The sequence below is a fragment of the Zonotrichia albicollis genome, chromosome Z (genome assembly GCF_047830755.1).
Source record: "Zonotrichia albicollis isolate bZonAlb1 chromosome Z, bZonAlb1.hap1, whole genome shotgun sequence".
Taxonomy (NCBI): Eukaryota; Metazoa; Chordata; class Aves; order Passeriformes; family Passerellidae; genus Zonotrichia; species Zonotrichia albicollis.
Genome location: NC_133860.1, coordinates 63806891 through 63824936, shown reverse-complemented (window position 1 = coordinate 63824936; position 18046 = coordinate 63806891). Strand labels below are relative to the sequence as shown.

The following is an 18046-nucleotide window of genomic DNA, read 5'->3' as shown; positions in this document are numbered from 1 at the left end:
ACCAGATACTGGTTTTTCCAGGAGGAGATATCTAAGTGTGCATGGCACAGAAACAGGTGTATAGAACAGTTCCTTAACACTGTGCCAGCCCTGCTGGGGAACACTGTTTAAAACTGTCCTTAAGGGATGGACTAGATGTGTTTCTTTCCACTGTCTTGTGCCCTAACTCCTTGTACCTGATTTATTTTGGCCTCATAAGAGGTAAAAAAGTGACAGGTTTTAGATTGTAATCTATTTTATGCCATAAGCCCCCTAAAATAATAATTAATTTTTAATTACTATTATTACTATAGGTGCTCTTAAGTACTTATTAATTTTGGTTTTCATTTCTGGCAGATGCTGATGTGTGAAACAGTGATCCAGAGTCTAGCACAATAAAATGAATACTGTCCCACTGCCTGTCTGCCCAGGGCAGAGGGATTTCTTGTCCATGAGAAAACCACTGAAAGGCTCCCTAACCTTTATGTGGAATATCTACATACTCCACACTAATACTTAAACATTGATAAAAGTATTTTAATTAAAATTTTTGTAAGCACCTTTCAGAAACTCCTCAAACACTTGTCTTTGTACAATCATCTAAATGCTATCCACTTCCATTGAAACAAATTATTTTCAGGACTAAAGAATTAATCTAAAATTGTCTCTGAAACTTCTTTTCTCAAAAAGACAGAATTAATTTCAGAGACAAAAATCCATATAAATAATTTTATATTCTTTAAATAAACTGTTGAATTTGGAGCTGGACTTCAGAAATGATCAGTTATTTTTATATTCTAAGTAGCTTGACTAAGATGTTAATTTGAGAAACTAAAATCCATCACTTAAGCAGAGTAAATCCCATGGTTCAAACTCAGATCTTCTGTAATCATTTTAGATAAAAAATACTTACAACAACCCTAGGAGTGGACAAAACAAGATCAGCTCTTTTCTTGGAGTGGCAAGAGCTTATTGTTGCAAACCCACAGCGTCTGTTCTCATATGATGGGGAAGTGAGAAACCACATATAATTACTGTCTGCAGTCTTGGAGCCACTGGTTGCCTTTAATTGCAGAGAGTTTGCAGACTCTGTCTAATGTAAACTCTCTCTGCAATTAAATCCAGCCCACTCACATATCATCTGGGCAACTGACCCCCAGTGACCCTGCTGGAGCAGGGGCGTTGGACTGGACCAGGACCTCCAGAGACCCCTGCCACCCTCAGCTGTTTTTCAGCCCTTTGAGGCTGTGATCCCCGCCAGAGCAATGAGGAGGTGTGGTCAACAGGCACCCCAAGACAGCCCTCCTCCCCACGCAGAGCAGTGCCCAGTCAAAGCCCAGGTCAGGAGGTCTCAGCTCCTTATTCCTGCCCTGTGCCAGAGCCCAGCAGGACCCCTGCCAGCTGCAATGGCAGAGTGAGGGCAAGATGAAGCATTTCCTGACAGGCTGGAGTCACTTGGTAGGAGCTCACACTCAGAAGAAAGATGAAGGGGGATGATAATGGTGAGGTGCTTACCTCAGCATGGAATGCCCAGCTGCAGAGCAGAGCTGCTCCACCAGAGATGAAGCCCCATGCATTTCCTGGCCTGACCTGAGGCATCAAGGACACCCCAAAGCTTAGAAGCCGAGAAAGCATAGACTCACAGCTGAAATGTACAAAGGTTTCTTTCAGGCAACACAGGCTGCTTCTCTGGAGGCTGGTGCTGGTGCTGAGGGTAGCTTTACATTGCTATGGAAGAACAGAAACTGCTGGGTGATGATGGGGCAAATCTTGAGGAATTCCTTGTTTGCTGTCCTTGCCTGTGGGAGGAACCCCTTTGCAGAGACTGAGCCACCATCTGTCCTCAATGAAAAAGCTATAATCAGTCCGTGGGACATAGTGGCGAGACAGTGAAAACAGAAGTCCATAGGCTCACAGGCAGCATGATTCAAGGGTCAGAGCGGCCCTGTGCTGGCAGGGTCATGAACAGGAGACCCAAGTTCAGCCAGAGTGCTAAACATGAGAAACCCTCACAAACATCATAGATTTTAAGAGCCCTGGCTTCTTTAGTCCTGACTTGCCTTTGTAATAACTTTTCCATGCTCCAAACATCCTCCCATACCCACCCACAGCAAGCTACCAGCAGGAAAAACAGGCTGCACATCAGAGATAGAACATCTGTTGGGATAGGAGGAGCTGACATGAGTTCATTTTCCATACCCTTTAAGACATTGTTAACCTGAACAAATACATTCCTGCCCTGAAATTACTTTAAAGAGTAATTTTACAGATTATATGCAGAAATTACCTGGGCGTGGCTGATCTAATTTATTACGTTCTTCAATGTTCTTTTAACAAAAACAATCTTGTCATTCTCCTCTGTACATTGAACCCTGTTCAAAAGGATGCTAAAAAATAGTCTAATAAGTCATTCTTGCTGGACAAAAATTAAAAAAATATAATTCAACTGCTGACTCATTAAATAGAAGCAAGAGAAAAAATTCCTGAACTTGGAATGATTTAGAGATGTTGGTATGGCAACAATACATTGCCAAATTTTATGCTAAGCCTGAGTCCAAGTAATAATACCCACAAGGGAAAACACACTGGACAATGCAGATATTGCTGTGAATGGGCATTGGGGTTTCCTCACCCTGTCCAGATCTCTCTGCAGTGAGAACTAGTTCTCATAGTATGTATGACTGTATGTCAATGTAAAATTTTGACCAGGAAGACCTCTTGAATGCATAAGTAAAATTCTAGACTACTGGAAATATTGTCAAAATCAAATGAGACATCCTGAAAGCTTGATGACCAGGAGACAATGATAAAGTTTACATTTTATTTATCTTAAATGAGTGATTTACCATCTGAGTAGCATTAGGGAAAATGGAAACATAGGGATTATCTTATCTTTGTTACTGAATGTTTAGGTCAGGCAGATGTGGGGCTAACCACTAGACATGTTCATGTTTTGCTATTAAGGCATTATCTGAAGAAGGAAATTATAAACCACATTGGCATACCAGATATGCTATTGCCCAAAAGTTGCTCTTTTCCCAATTTACTCAGAACAGAGCAGACTTTTATAATAGGCATTTTCCCACTTAGGCCAGGCCTGTAAATTATCTTGTTAGAAGCCTTTTTTAGGAGGATTTAGTGGAGATAGGTACTTTGCTGTACAAAAAGATTCATTACTATGATGTGCCTTTGCTGCTTGTTTTAAATGCAAGCCAGGCTTTCTGCATGCTCTTCAGAGGGGATGCAGCAACAGATTTTGAAAGCTTTTCTTCATTTTCTCAAGCAGTAATGCTTCAGCAACCTAGAGACCTTAGTTTGTTTCTCTTTCTTAGAAGTCTGCCTGTGCAGACTTCTAAGAAATAGATCTGAATTACTTTCTTCCAGCAGAAATCTCACTGAGATTTTACTTGGATTGTGGCCTTCACACATGCTCAAGAGATATTATATCTGTGTAGACAGATAGTTACAAACTAATCCTGCAAAGAGGGAGGCAACTTCACATCAGGACCCTCTATGGCTTAATTACAACTAACACACCTGTGTCAGATGTTTTCATCTTGAAAATTGGGCACATTACACCAAATACTTTTTCCAGATATTTGAAAACAGCAATGTATGACAAACATGCTAAAATAATACTTCTTTCTCCCCTCGGACTATTGAAAACTCCTGCAATTTCATGCAAATTAGTTTTAACTTAACAGTTGCCCTCTAATGTGTGTGGTATGGGTTTCATCATGTTATTAATGAGATTAGTTAAATTGCATTTCTGATGTGCCTTTGAGCTACAGGTCAAAGGGGCATTGACAGCCAGTACATGAATGGCTCTTATTCCACAGCTCTTCAACCTTGTTTCCACAGCAGACAATTTGACCCTGTGATCCAGAACAATCCACAGCGGGAGAAGGCCTTTAAAAAAGAATGGCAAACAGTTCGCCACTGTCATAGAGCACAAGAAGCTTTGGTTTGAGTGGTGTTTGTTCCACATGCACATTCTCAGCAAGAGGATGTCCATGCTGTTATGATTTCTCTTCCTTCCCCTACCAATTATAATAGGTGTCTCCAATCACAGTTTCTCCACTATTGGCTTGCAAATACTTACCCTAGTTTAAACACCGGACATTATCTAGCATAGTTACTGTTCAGTGATATAATTTGACTTAGTTTGTTATTTCCTTAATTAGTTAATATGCTGTTACTTGAAATGGTGCTACTTCACCCAGTTAAAACCAGATTAAATAACAGAACATTAACTATTAATGCAGGACCTAAATACATGCTTGAAAAGCTCCCTGAGATCTTCAGTGATTATTTTATTTTTAACGTCTTTTATTGCAATGAACCTACATGTCGGACCTAAATAAAGGAAACTATATATACTTTTTACAATATAATTAGCATAATAGGTCAACCTTTGAGTCTGCCAAGACTTCAATAAAGTAGATAGAGGTCAAAAAATAAAATTAGTTAAGTTTGAATGTATGAATGGCTTTGTTTTTAAGAATGTTATGCATAAGTCTTATGCAAAATACTTCTCCTTAAGAAAATGAAATGTGGGAGAAAGGTTGTATGGCTAAATTGCAGAGATGACTTTTTGCTTTCTCAAAAGTGTTTGAAATACTTATTCCAATATAGAGGGAAGCCTTATATTTTAAATAAAATGCAGACTGCTAAAGGTTTAGATGGGTTAGAGGAGAAAACCTGGCTTATACATTTTTAAGAATGGCTATCAGAGCTACAGTCTTATCCCCAACCCAAGGGGAATTCAGGAATATAAATAAATTGCACCACTGTCAGAAGTGATGAGTGTATAGCAGCTGACTGCAAGGAAAGTTTGTGAGCATACTGTGGTGAAGCACAACAGCCAGGCAGTCTCTGAGTCTCTTGTAGTTCACAGCCCATTTCAGACAGCTTCTCTGCCCAAGAAGTCATGTAAGAGAGATTTCATTTTAAGACACAGCTTTCTCCACTCAACTTTTTTTGTTGGTCCTCTTTCTAGATTTCAGTGCCAAATCAGAAGCTTACCTCGACAAATAAAATTTCCTTGTACCATGCTGACTGTTAACTAGGCAGACTAAACAGTTGAACTCATGCTGACTGTACTTGGACACAAAGCAGAGGAGAGCAGCTTGATTTGTTGTCAGCAGGAGGTTGCTTTTTCCAGTGAGGGAATGTGGTGTCTGAGAAGACAACGTAGCTCCTGATGCAATTCACAGTACTTCTGATGTGAGAAAGGTAAGGGCATGCTTTTTTCACATCGGTGTTATTTTCTGAGTGCATAGGTGAAAAGTAAGCAACCTCACCTTTTTGAAATGAGTGCGCACACTTCCCCGCTTACATTAAACCTTTCAGTCTACAAGGAAGCTCATGCAGCTGATGATGTGTTCAATGTGGAAATGAACAGCTGGATTTTAGAGCATTAATATAGTAAAATAAGTTGTGTTTGTGTAGTTTTTTTTCCTTTACATTAGTGATGAGCCAGCATAGTATACTGCAACACCAGCCTGAATGGCTGACTGCATTGGCTCTACTATCACAGTTGACCTTTGTTTTACAAGCAACCACTTCTACACAGGTTACCTTCACTGGCCTCTGTAGTATCTAATTTATCCCATGCTCTTTGTATGAACAGCTCCTCTGGGTAACACATTACAGTGTCTCTCTTCAGCATGTGCAAAGGCCACAATGACAATCAAATATCAATCTCATTATTTCTGCTGGAATAAAAACTGTTCAGGTCTGTCACATGGAAGCTTTACCATCCATGCAGTCTATGAGTTTTTCAAAATCAAATGATAATTCCAGCTTCATAGTCTTAAGCCACAGGATGTAAACACCCCATCACTTACACAGAGGCTAATTATTCCCTAAAAGTATTTAAAATTTTCTGTAACAATTTTGATTTTAAACATTTGTGCTGCTGAGAATATTTAAATTGTGTAATTGCATTTTCAGATTAGCACATGTGACAGCACAAGAGAGAACAAATCAGCCTCTGGTGGATAAAGTTCTAACAGGAGTTGAGCTTTAAAGCATTTCAGTAATTCTGCAGGACCATCAAGAGAATTTAAAATCATAACAATTGGGATCTGTGTTAAGTACTTCTGTCTTCATATCTGTTAGTTATACATGGAAACAAGAACTGGGTATTTGCTCAAGGTGGGAAGCAACTGTGAAATTCAGCACAAGAACACAGAAGAAGTTCTTTGTGAAACACTATCCTATTCTAACAAATTTGAAGACAGACCTGAACTATACCCTATGTATTTTCCTAAGAACTCCATGATACTGTAAAAAAAATCATTAAAACTGAAAAAAGCATCAAGAAAATAGGCATGATTTTTAACTGGCTAGTTTTTACTTTCTGGCCTGGTGTAATAAAAAACTAAACAAATTGGTCTTTCTGCAGAAAACGTGTAGTTTTCATGCATTTCTTCCCCACATCCACTCTACCACATGAATCTTTTCTTCCGGTCTTCAAGACATAGAGTGTCTCTTTTTGGTTGAGTGGACAGCAGGCAAAGGGCAAGTGTGCCTTGGCTGGCTTGGAATAGGAGACAGGGTGCAAACTGCCCGGCTTAACTCTGCACCTGAGCTTTTGGGGAGCTCACCAGAAGACAGAATACCTGACCCTTCTCTGCCTTTCCTTATGCACAGTGCTGTGTCTTCCTTCTTGTCTTCCTAGAAACCAATTTTTACAAAATTTATATGACATCAAAGCCATTGGGATTTCCAGCATGACTGAAACAGGTCAGCACACACAAAAAGTTACTTATACAGATCACAGACTTTTCCCTTGGCAAAAGGAGGGGTCTTCTAGTGCAGCACTAAGCAAATTGTACTTCTTTCACAAATACTTGCTAGCTCTCATTTTCAGTAACACTGACTACATGCACGACAAACATAATTACTTTTCCATTTCTCATCCTTCTGAGCTGGTTTAGGCCCAGTTGGTTTGTTTTGTATTTACTGGTCAGCAGCTATATCAGAAACAAAAGAAGGACTGAGGTTAACTGGTTAATTCTGGACTTCAATGAAGCTTTCATATGGCACTTTCTGCCACCACTGTGTAATAGAAATATTGAATTGCTCTTTTCCAATTACACAAACTAACAGCAGAAGACCAGGAGCAAAGCAAGTATGCATGCCTCCATGTGCTGTGGGTGTGAGAACACAATGCGTGTCCTCCTGCAGAGAGATTAAGAAGTCCTCTGCTGGGGATTTCTGGCATGCACAGATACAGGCAAAACAGAAGAGGAGGGAAGTAATCTTGTACACCTTTGGACTTTGTTGTCCAAAATCCTCTGCCAGCCTATATATACCTCGGCCAGCCTGTATAATTGAGCTGCTCTCTACATCTGAAAATGTGTTTAAAGCAGAAGGAATGCATTAGTGCATTTGACTACTGAAAGGCAAAACTAAAAAAGGTTTTTAAGAACTCTGTAGTTATTAGCAGTCAAAAATGACAACATCCTCTTTGTTGTTTTGAATTAGGTTTAGGAAGGGAATTCCATTGCAGAAAAATGTCCAGCTGAAGGGGCATATAACAGAATGTGCATCCAATGACATGGTAAAGTCCTCTGAAGAGAAACTGAAAATACCACAAAATAGGTCTTCCAAACACTAGAAATTGAACTGAGATGACTGATATGCAGAAAAGGCCTAGATAAATCACCCAACTTTTTTTGTTTTTCAGTGAGAAGGAAAAGGAAAGAGGAGGAGGAGGAGAGAAAAGAAGATAGAAAGGCAGAACACGGAGCTACTGTCTACAGGTGTCACTGCTTTCTGGGAAGATGAGCAATAATGTCTTGAGGTATTTAAAAACAATAATGGTATGGCCTTTGCACAGTATCCTTAAAGCAGATTTAACTAAGTCCCTTGTGTGCTCTACCTGGATAGCACCAACCATCTCTTCTCATCTTCACCTTTGTTGCAGTGGACCTGGAATTGTAGCTGTTGCTTTCTGGGACCATCAGGCATCTAATTGTGTTGGCAATATGCTGATCTTTCTGCAGATCTTTACTTCACTCATTAGCTCCCATTTAACATATTTCTTTGTGCAGAGAGCAAAGGACAAATCTGGGAATGTTTCTGAGAAAAAGGCTGTCTTGTCTTTCCCATACCTGGGGGACAAGACCCAGACACTGCTGACCCAGTAAGACACCTTTGTGCTGACAAAGAAATAAGAAAGAAAAAAAAAAAAAAGAAGAGCAGAGACAATGCTGCCTCAGGACAGCTATCTGTTAAAATTTCCTTTTACTTCAAATTGTTAATTGGACCTATTTTGTTTGGATTCTGCATTCTCTTATTTTAAATGGAGCATGAAATATGGTCTGAAACACTTTCAGCTATGCATGTTTGCAAAGCCATTAAAATTAAAATTATTATGTCTTTTTACACATGAAATGCAATAAAATAGTAAACTAAAGTATTATTTCCATTTCTGTTCTTGAAAAATTTATTCTACAAGGTGCTAAAGGAAGCTGTGAGGAAAGGACAGATTTTTAGATAAACTATAGTTCTATTTGCTTGTCTTGTATAAGTTGGAAAAATTGGTACAAGTATAAATGGAATCAAAATAACTCAAGGAGAACTAAATACAAAATAAGAAAATACTTTGAAATAGATAGGAAATTTTTACATCTTTCATTGAGTAGTCTTAGGCTTCAGAAAAGACTGGCAGCAGAAATACAGCAGTCAGGAGTGTGTTTTACTTCACATTCATAGGATCCCTTTTCCAAGGCATGTGTAAATTTTTTTTGCCAAAAAAAACTGTTGTGAGACTGGATCTCCCCATTTGAAGTAATAGTTGTAGCTATGAAGACAAACTGGTACTCAGCCTTGGGAGAAGGAACATCTCCACAAGGAGGAGCGAGACAAAGTGTAGACAAGTCTTTAAACTTACCCTGCAGAAAATTATTCTGAGATGAGAGTGTATAATGTACTTGTCTTTCACTGGCACTTAGAGCAGCAGAGGTGACACAGCTTCCCATGCTTTTGGCAGCTGCTCGCAGTTCCCTTACAGCTGGTTTTCCAGGCTCACAACTGCCAGTGATGGCAACACAAGGAATCATTCCCAAGACCTGCCTCACTGTGGAGAGATTCAGACACTGGACGACTGATTTGCTACCCAGAGTGTGGGACATGTGTTTTGCTGTCTCCTATATTTTTTGTGATTTGACTGGCTTGTTTTGCTCTGTTTGTCGAAGCAAGCAGCTAATCTATGTCCGGAGGAAAGTGTCTGGTTCAGCAGTCTGCAAACATGCCAGTGCAGTGACTTCTGCATTCCTGTTTCCTCTCCATACCTGCCAGTAATGCGGAACTTGCATATGCAATACTCTCTTGCAGTCTGGGAGATACTTTGCTGCTGTTGTGCTCTGTGCACTCAATAATTGCTCTCTCTTCTGAAATCTTTTGCTGTTTCTGTTGTTTTTAATTTATTATCTGCTCCATGAAGGGTCTTAGACTTGTATCATGGCAGTCTTTGACATAAAGGTTTAAATAGTTTCTTTCAATTCACCTTCCCCACTGTGCACTGTGGAAACACACAGTATGACTGCTGGCCTCCAGGTCTGCAGAATGAGTCTTCAGAGCCCTCTCTGCTAAAAACCAAACAAATACATACTTTATTAGCATTAAAGCATCCAGATTTTAAAAAATTCAGGATTCCCTGGGGAAACCTCCTTTTGCTTCTGACATCTAGCACGAGAAAAGCAATGGAAAGTGAATCCATTTTTTTAACAACAGCACTTTTCACCATATTTTTGTGTAATGAAAATTAATTAAGTCTTGCTAATTTAAACATTAAAACATTAGGAAATGCCAGAATAAAAACTGCTTGAGCAATCCTAATTCCACCTCCACCCCCATACACACATTCTGTATTTCATGAGCTTGCGTGGCCTTTAATTACACTTTCAGGTACCACGCGGGCTCCTTAGATAGTACAGAATGCACAAAACTAGTAAGTTTGCCTATCTTCTTCTCCTTTCTCTCTCTCTTTTTTTTTTAATGCTACCAAGTTTTAATGATACATAGCAGAGAGGCAGCATTCCTAAGGTAACAAAAGTCCCTGCAGTTTCCTGAAAACCTGTGGCTAAGGAAAGAACCTATTAGCATGGCGGCACAGAAACCTGCAGTGTCAGCAGCAAGCAGATGATCCATGCAGGAGGATATTACCAATGCCCCAACCATGATGAAAGGGTTGCAACTTTCTCAGTGCTAGTCAACCCAAAGGTGCAGCCCCAAGATATCTGACTCCTTAGTTCTGCAACTCAGGACATCTTGTTCCTCACCTCTTGCACAGCTCCTTTTCACTCTGTCACTCTTTCCAACAGTGAGGAGATCTCTGAAGCTTCCACCAAGTGTAAGAACAGGCCATCTCAGTGTTCAAGAAAAAAGGAGATAAATAAGCAGACTGGCTTGGGTAAATACGGAATTGTGGCAGAACTCCAGGGCAAAAAAAGAATATACAGAAGATGGAAGCAGGGATGGGCTATGCAGGAGGAATTTACAAACATTGCCTGGGCATGTAGGAATGGTGTCAGGAAAGTAAAAGCTCAGCTGGAATTTTAACTTTCATGTCAATAGTAACAAAAAGAGCTTCAGCTGCTAAATGGTAAGCAGCTGAACAAGGAAAATTGCATGTGGTCACTGAGCAGGGTGTTTTACTCTTAAGTGGACACAATCAAACCTGAGGAACTCAATGCCTTCTTTACACAGCAAGGTCTCTCTCCTAGGGCTTCAGGCCAGGTATTCATGGAGAGGAGAGATCACCATGAGTGGGTGAATTAGGAGTTGCTGGAGAAAACTTGGCTTATACAAGTCCATGGAAATACAAGGGCCGTGTCCAAGGATGCTGAGAGACATCTGATTCCAGCACAAGGTTTCAATCATCTTTGAGGAGCCATGGATATCCCTACCAACAGTAGAAATGTTGCATTTATACTTAAAAAAACCTCAAAGAACAGCCAAAGCAACTGCAGACTGTCCAATCACGCTTCAATCCCTGGCAAAAAAGACCATAAAAAAAGTTCTCGCATTATATTTCTGAACACGTGAAGGAGAAATAGGCAATTGTGAATAATCAGCACAGGTTTACCAAGGATAAGTCATGACAGTGAACATGCCTGATTGCCCTTTTTTCATAAAAGAATGTGATTTGTGGATGGGTGAGAGCAATGCATGATATTTACCTTGAATGTAGCAACATTTTCAACTCTGTCTACCGGCATTCTTGTATTTAAGCTAAGATATTACGGTCTGGATGTTTAGCCAACTGATCCAACTTTGAATGAGGTCAGAGGGTTGTGCTTAATTACTTGTACTCTATCTGAGGGCTGCATTGTGGCATCTATCCTAGGACTGATCCAGCGGGAAAATCAGTTGCCCAAAGAGGTTGTGCAGTCTCCATTGCTGAGGGTTTTCAAGACCAGACTGAGTCCTAAGCAAACTGGTCTGACTTCATTTCTGCAGAATCTTAGGAGACAAGAGGGCTAATGTATATGTCTCAAACACCGATATCCAGATAGCTGTGGAGCCAGCCATGGATTGTTGGTGACAACAGCCAGGAATTATTGGTAATAATCCACTGAGAAAGAGGAGGATGTGGCTGGAGAAGAGGCCATAAGGAGGTAGGGCAGCACATTTCTGGGACAAACGCCCTAGTTCTGGCTCCTGGAGATGAGCACAACACAGCACAAGTGCAGGGATGAGGCTGAGAAGTGGGCATGGACTGTAAGAGGGGATTGACACCACCAAAGATCCCCAAAGCCATCCCCAACCGATTTCCAGAAAAGTCTAGAGGAATGGACTGCACAGGGTTGCTAATTTGCATAGAAAATTATAAACTTATCTCCAGTATGAGGAGATTTATCTGTAGAAGGAACCACCATAAAGCCTGGGTGCACAGATGCTCCCAGGACCCTGAACATACCATCAGCTGGATCAGTGCTGGAGCCAGGACTTTTTTTCCTTTCACTCTGTCTCCTCCTCTCCAATTCATGCCTCTGTTCTCATTCAACTAACCCCTTTACCCAAACCCAGTGCCATGTGCTTACACCAATTTACACACCAAGAGTGTCATTTACTAATAAAACTTGGTAAGATTTTGCAGCCCCTCTGATTTGTAATTTCTTTCAACCATGAGCATCGACAAATCTTGGGTACTTCCCTCCCCTTAAGCCATAATTTCTGACCCTGCTTGGAACCTGGATGATCCTGTAATTACCATCATGAGGGCATAATACTTGAAAAGTGCTATGGGTGCGGAATTCTTTTCTGACACAAAGTTATTTCACATCCATTTTTCAACCAAGGTACAGAGATTTCAACTACTCCACTGCTGAAAACTTTCTTTTCCTTACGTACTGCATCAATTGCATAGTTGGATCTGTTCAGTATATCTTAGATATACTCACACATCACAGACTACAGGTATCCCAGTACAAATATCTATGAAACAAGAAACTGCTTAACTAAGAAGGAGAAATCTGGCTTATCCTTCCAGATCATAGAAACAAGAACAAGGATGAAAATAGGGACAGGATGGGAAAGAGAGGGTGACACTGAGGAGAAAGAGACTGATAGAAATACATTAGGAACAAACAGAGGACTAGGAAAGAATGAGAAGATGCAGGGCAGACGAAGCCATTCTCCTTCAACACTAATCCTATTGCTGTCCTGGTTGTGCTGCCAATTGAAATCATGCCTCTGTTCATGAGGGATGTGGTGTAGAGCAGAGGAATGAGATCACAAAGAGCTGCTCGAAATACCCCTATGTTTCTGCAGCTCCACACCGGTCCTTACAGGGTGCATACAACAAGGCAATACATCTAGAAGGACAAGTGGAGAAAAGGATTCATTTTATTCCCAGGTGTGGGAGTAAATTGTTCTGCTCCAAACATCAAAGCAGTTCTCTTCTGCTGCATTGTCCTTTTCCCTTTCTGTAGCCCAGTTTGACACTGGATTTCTGATGTCTGCACCCAAATGGCAGAGCTGTCACAGAAAGAATCTCCCTCACCATCCAGCTCCAACTTTTTCTGGGACCCTATTTCAAGTAAACAGCACAGATTATCTTGACATAAATAATATCAAAAGAGGCTAAACAGGGCAGACTTGATTCTGATCTGTCCTACAAATATTTGAGCTTTTGACATATTTTACTCACAAAATAAATCAGTAAGGGAATTTCACATGGGATCTTGGTTTCTGACATCATTGTTCAGACATCTTTAATGATAACAGAGATTTTAAGCAGAAGAGGATGTGAGCATGGTGATGCTCATCTACACAGTCTTAGTGAAGCTGATTTTCCCACAGGGGTTTTTCTGCCAGGAAAGACAAGGGAGAGGAGGGAATGATGGTTCTCGTGGTGAGCACTGGCCACTGTGCCTTTCTGCTGTCCCACATATCTGGGTTCTTCCTAGCATGTTGGTGGATAAGTTTCTCTTCATATGACAGCACTGCTGAGTCAGGAGGGCAGTTCACTCATGCACACAATTCAGATCACTGCATCATCTGTCTTTCCAGAGCAGGGCAGAAGCTGCTATGCATCAGCCTACAACATACAAACAACAGTGCACATTTGTCAGCATCTCACACACCTGGCAAACCAGGTCAGGCATTTGTAGATAGACGAACATGTCAATCAATAATATTACCTTAATATTCCCACTTGCTCTTACAAAATGTCAACTGGTATTACTAAATGTCAACCCCTCATTCCAGCTAAGAGAGACTAGAAGGCACAATCTATCAGTCAGTAAAGCTGACTAGCTTGTTCACTAGCACAAATAACCCATGCTTCCCTCTACCTTGAAACAACATGCTTGACATGGGCTAGAAATGGTTTCTTCTTCTTCATTTTCCTCTCTCTATTGCCTACTCCTCTCTGATCCCAGAAAATTTCAGCTAAAATTGTTCATGAGAGAATACTGGCATGCAGGATAATCTTCCTTGCCCACTCTTCCAAATATGCTCAATGCATTTAGCATAAAGTCGTTCTAACAGTAAGTGACCTCAGTGTCTTACTGAGAGGGTGATATGGTTTTAGCAGGTTGTGGTGAGGAATGGCACAAGGATTTCAAAGGCCTGAGCAAGAGGTGACATGGTGGATGTTAGTATTTTAGGGCCATTTCTGGAATCCATCAGCCTGATGTCTCAGTACTGCTGAGGCCGAGTGTTGGTGTGCAGTGGGTGTGTGAGGGTGATTACATCTCAGAGTTGACATAAAGATGCTGAGGCACTACAGGTGTTCATCTGATCTGGTCACAGGTCTTGTTTGAAACCAGTGGAGACTTTTCTTTTGCATTCCTTGGCATTTTTTTCCCTTGGTGAGTTTTTGGGTAGGAGATAACATCTAGTAGTGTGTCTCTACATCGAGGAAAGACAGCAGCAAAACCAGTCATAAAAATCCATAACCAAACTTATCCATAACCGAACTAGATATACTTCGGCTGATAGACCCTTGTGGGTCTTACTTCTCCCCTTATTCTCCTCTAGTCCTTTTTCGACTCCAGTAAGCGATCACCCCTCAGACAGGGCTGCTCCCGCAAGGCTTCTCGCGGCTCATGCCACCACCAGCACCCCCAGCTGCGGCAGATGCTGCTCGGCTGCTGCCCGAGGCGACGGCTAACGGGGACTCCCACGGAACGCGGAGCCGTCAGCGGGCATTAGTGATGGAGGCGACGCTGATGTTGTTTTTTTTGGCGACACACGAGCAGGAGAGGCAGGGCAGCCCCCTTCCGCGCACCTCAGCAGCCCCGATGCGGAGCGCCGGGCTTTCCCCCGCCGAGGAGCGCCGCAGGCCAGACCCCGCTCCGTGGGGAAGGGCTGGCGCCCGGCCCGGGGCGGCTCCGCAGTGAGGGCACGCCCGCAGCTCAGCCCAGCGCGCCGAGCCGGGCGGCGGCGGGGCCGGGGCCGCCCCGGGAGACCGGGAAGGGCGGCGGGGCGGGGCCGGACGCGGCAGTGCTGAGTCGAGGCGAGCCGAGCGAAGCGCGCCGAGCTGCGATGGAGGGCGCCGAGACGGCCAGCCTGCTGGGGGAGCGCAGCCTGGGGCCGCCGGCCCGCTTCAGGACGTACCGGCGGCGGTGGTTCCTGCTGGCCGTGGTGTGCCTGCTGAACTGCTCCAACGCCATGGTGAGTGCGGCCGCCTCTCCCGGCGCGGGCAGCCGCTCCCCGCAGCCGGCCTGCGCTGGGACGCTCCTCCGGAGTGCTGGGAAAGGGGGCGGCCGCCGGCAGCCCCGGGTGCCCGAGCAGCGGGCGGAGGCGCGGAGCAGGCAGGGCACACAGCCCTTCCCTGCCGCCTCGCTGTGCAGCAGATCTGGAGAGCAGGTCTGGCCGCTGCTGCTGCTGCGGCTGCTGGTGCGGAGGGAAGACGGGCTGACATGGCTCACCAGAGCCAAAAGCACCTCCTGTTTCTTCCTAGAAGCAGCCAGGCAATCCTCAGGGCTCTGCCCCAGTGCCCTGTCTCAGATCCACCCCCTCATCCTTGGAGCACCAGAATCGGTTGTACGCGCACAGTTCGGAGAAGCGTCAGCCTGGCCGTGCCTGACGGACGGAATAACCGGGTTTTACTTTTGAATTTTGTCGTTCTGGTTATGACTTAGGCCTTCACGCTTTCCTTTCTGACCGGTGGGATCCGGGACACCGAGGGGTGTGACGGGGGAAGGGCAGGATGGGGCGGGAGGGTGTGTGGGATCTCCAAGAGCACAGCAGGAAGTACCGCAGCGTCAAGTCAGCCTGGGATGAAGCAAAATGTGTCCTGCAGCACAGCAAAAATTGCTGCCGAGTACACTTCGTGTGCCATGAGGAGACAGAGAAAGTATTCATCGTCTCTGAGGGTCACATGTTTCTAGCCTAAGAATAGCAGAGCAGTGTTGAAACGCCATGGGAGAGGAGCAGGAGTTAACTGCTGCATTGCTTACCTGTGACAGCAGATTTATCTGGTCAGGAGAAGAAGCAAGCTTCCTTTCAGGGTCTGTTGCATATGCAGAGCACTATAGGAGTGATTATGCACTAAACGGATGGTTGTATGAACTTCTTTTGGCCTACTCTGCCTTGTTCTGAGAGACTTGAAAAATTTGGTTGCCAGGTCATATCCCACCTGTTGAACTGATTTAAATTCAGTAGTTGTAGAGATAAACCCATAAAGCTTCCTCTTATCAAGGCTTAGTGTATGAAAAAGAAGCCCAGATCTTTGCTCATCAAGTCTTTGAGGACATTGTTGATAATTATCAGACTGATGTAGAATTATTCATCTTCTTGAGGATTACCATGCTGTGAATGCGGGCTGTCTGGCAGACAAGATCAGGCACTGCAACCTGCAAACATGTAAATGCTTTGAAGGATGATTAGGTATTCCGTGATGCAAGAGTGCTGGAGTAGAGAAATGGAAAAAACATAGTGAGAATTTGGCAGTATATGGGGAAAAAAATTAATGCACCTTCTCAGTGGAAAATCACTATATCCTTTAAGAGTGTAAAAAAGTGTTCTGCAGAAAAGCCCCGCTGCTTGCTTGCAGTTAAATTAGCACAGCAGAAGAACATTATGTGACACGAAATAAACCCTGGAAGTGGATGGTGACAGCATGGGTGAAGGAAACTGTACCAAGCCTTTTTCAGGATGTCTTGTCAGATTTTGACTTTGCTGAAATCTTAAAGGTGAAACTTTAAGAAACAGGTCTTTTCAGTATATCTGCAAGTATTACTGTGTCCTCAGTGTGTTGCTGAAAACTTTGTAGCTCTGGAAGATTGACCTGTTCTGTCTCCTTTGTATCTTGACAATTTCCTGACTGCCCATAATACTATTTTTCCACGGTATGAGATTAGGCGAGAAGTTTACAATTTCAAAGCTGGGTGCCTAGTAAGTATCCTAGAGTGGAATTACTGTTTCTAAGCCATTGCAACGATCTGGAATGGCAACTATGCTAACATAAAAAAGTTGTAAGCAAACATTTCCTGATGCTAACGTTTCTTCTAAATGTTCCTGATAAAAATCACATTAAAATCGACGTAGTAGTTGAGTCCATGAAATCAAAGTGGTTGGTTGCTATTTAAAAGTTACAGACGAAAAGATTAATTAACCAGTTCTGTAATGTGAAAAATTGCCCTGCAAGTTGTGTCATCAATTCCCGTTAAGATGTTGCGTGCAGCACTTTGTTTTATGTACATCTGTGTCATTATCTGCAAATGCATGTATTGAGGACAGGACTTTTGAATTGTCTGGCTTGAACCACATTTGCTGGATCAAGCTTCCAGAATGATGCCTTGTATTCCTCATTCTTGTCCATTGACATGCAGTTTTCTATTAAGTACTGAGTGAGGGAGACTTTCAGTGTCAAGGAGACAAGGTAGAAGCAGCTTAACTGCAGTTCAGCACATTTCATCATGCAGCAAGTACAGGCTGAGAAAGGAGTATTTCTTAGTCTGGTTTAGAGTGTGATTGAGCAAAGCCAGAGCAGACCATGTGGTGATGAAAGAGGCACTCTTCCATATATCCTCCTGCTGTTTCATCATGTGAAATCCTTGCATTAACTGGAGCAGAGTGGAGTTAATATGATATAGAGGCTTTTACACCAACGATAAATATAGCACCTTACTTGTGCTTCTGTTACTGACTTGAGTTTAAAAGCCTCTGTCTCTCCCTGCTGTACAAAGTGGGTACTACCTTATCAGGAATTTGTTGTCATTTCCTAAATAGGGCTGTTCGGGGAATTCCTAGCTGACAATATAGTGTAAAAAACTGCTGCCTTATCTTAGGAAAGCCATAAGCAGACATCAGCATGATGAAGTCGTGTGCAGAGAGGATGTTGTGACCACAGCTAAACTTAGATGATTTATCCCCAGCTGTCTCTTGCAGCACTGCTGATGGGAGGGGTTGACATAACTCTGTCTGTGGTTTCTCCCCAGATTTGTTTTGCTAAACTTACACTGTGGTTTTGAGTATGATTTTCTTCATCTGAAGGCTTAATGTTTAAGAGTGTTCATGCTGTGCTTGCAGCTGCTGTAGCACATAGCTCCTCCCTTTTTTCCTCCTTCCTGTGAAGCTGAACAGGTGGGAACTTTGT

General features: G+C 42.7%; 1 protein-coding gene and 1 long non-coding RNA gene across 3 annotated transcripts in view; one reads left to right on the top strand and one right to left on the bottom strand.

Moving 5' to 3' along the window:
- Positions 1-8264: 8264 nt before the first annotated feature.
- On the bottom strand, positions 8265-16354 carry LOC141727043 (uncharacterized). 2 transcript variants are annotated; one of them, XR_012578026.1, is made up of 3 exons: positions 15061-16354; positions 10275-13537; positions 8265-9578 (listed from the first exon to the last, which is right to left on the bottom strand). It is a non-coding gene; the product is annotated as an uncharacterized LOC141727043 (long non-coding RNA). The 2 variants fall into 2 exon arrangements; XR_012578025.1 differs by having other exon boundaries at positions 8265-9581; positions 15061-16353.
- The window catches only part of SLC49A3 (solute carrier family 49 member 3), a 25853-nt gene continuing 22374 nt past the window's right edge, over positions 14568-18046 (top strand). The window contains exon 1 of the mRNA XM_005486271.4: positions 14568-15117. Within this exon, the coding sequence (XP_005486328.1) occupies positions 14989-15117 (129 nt within the window). The 5' untranslated portion in view covers positions 14568-14988. The remainder of the gene's footprint in view (positions 15118-18046) is intronic.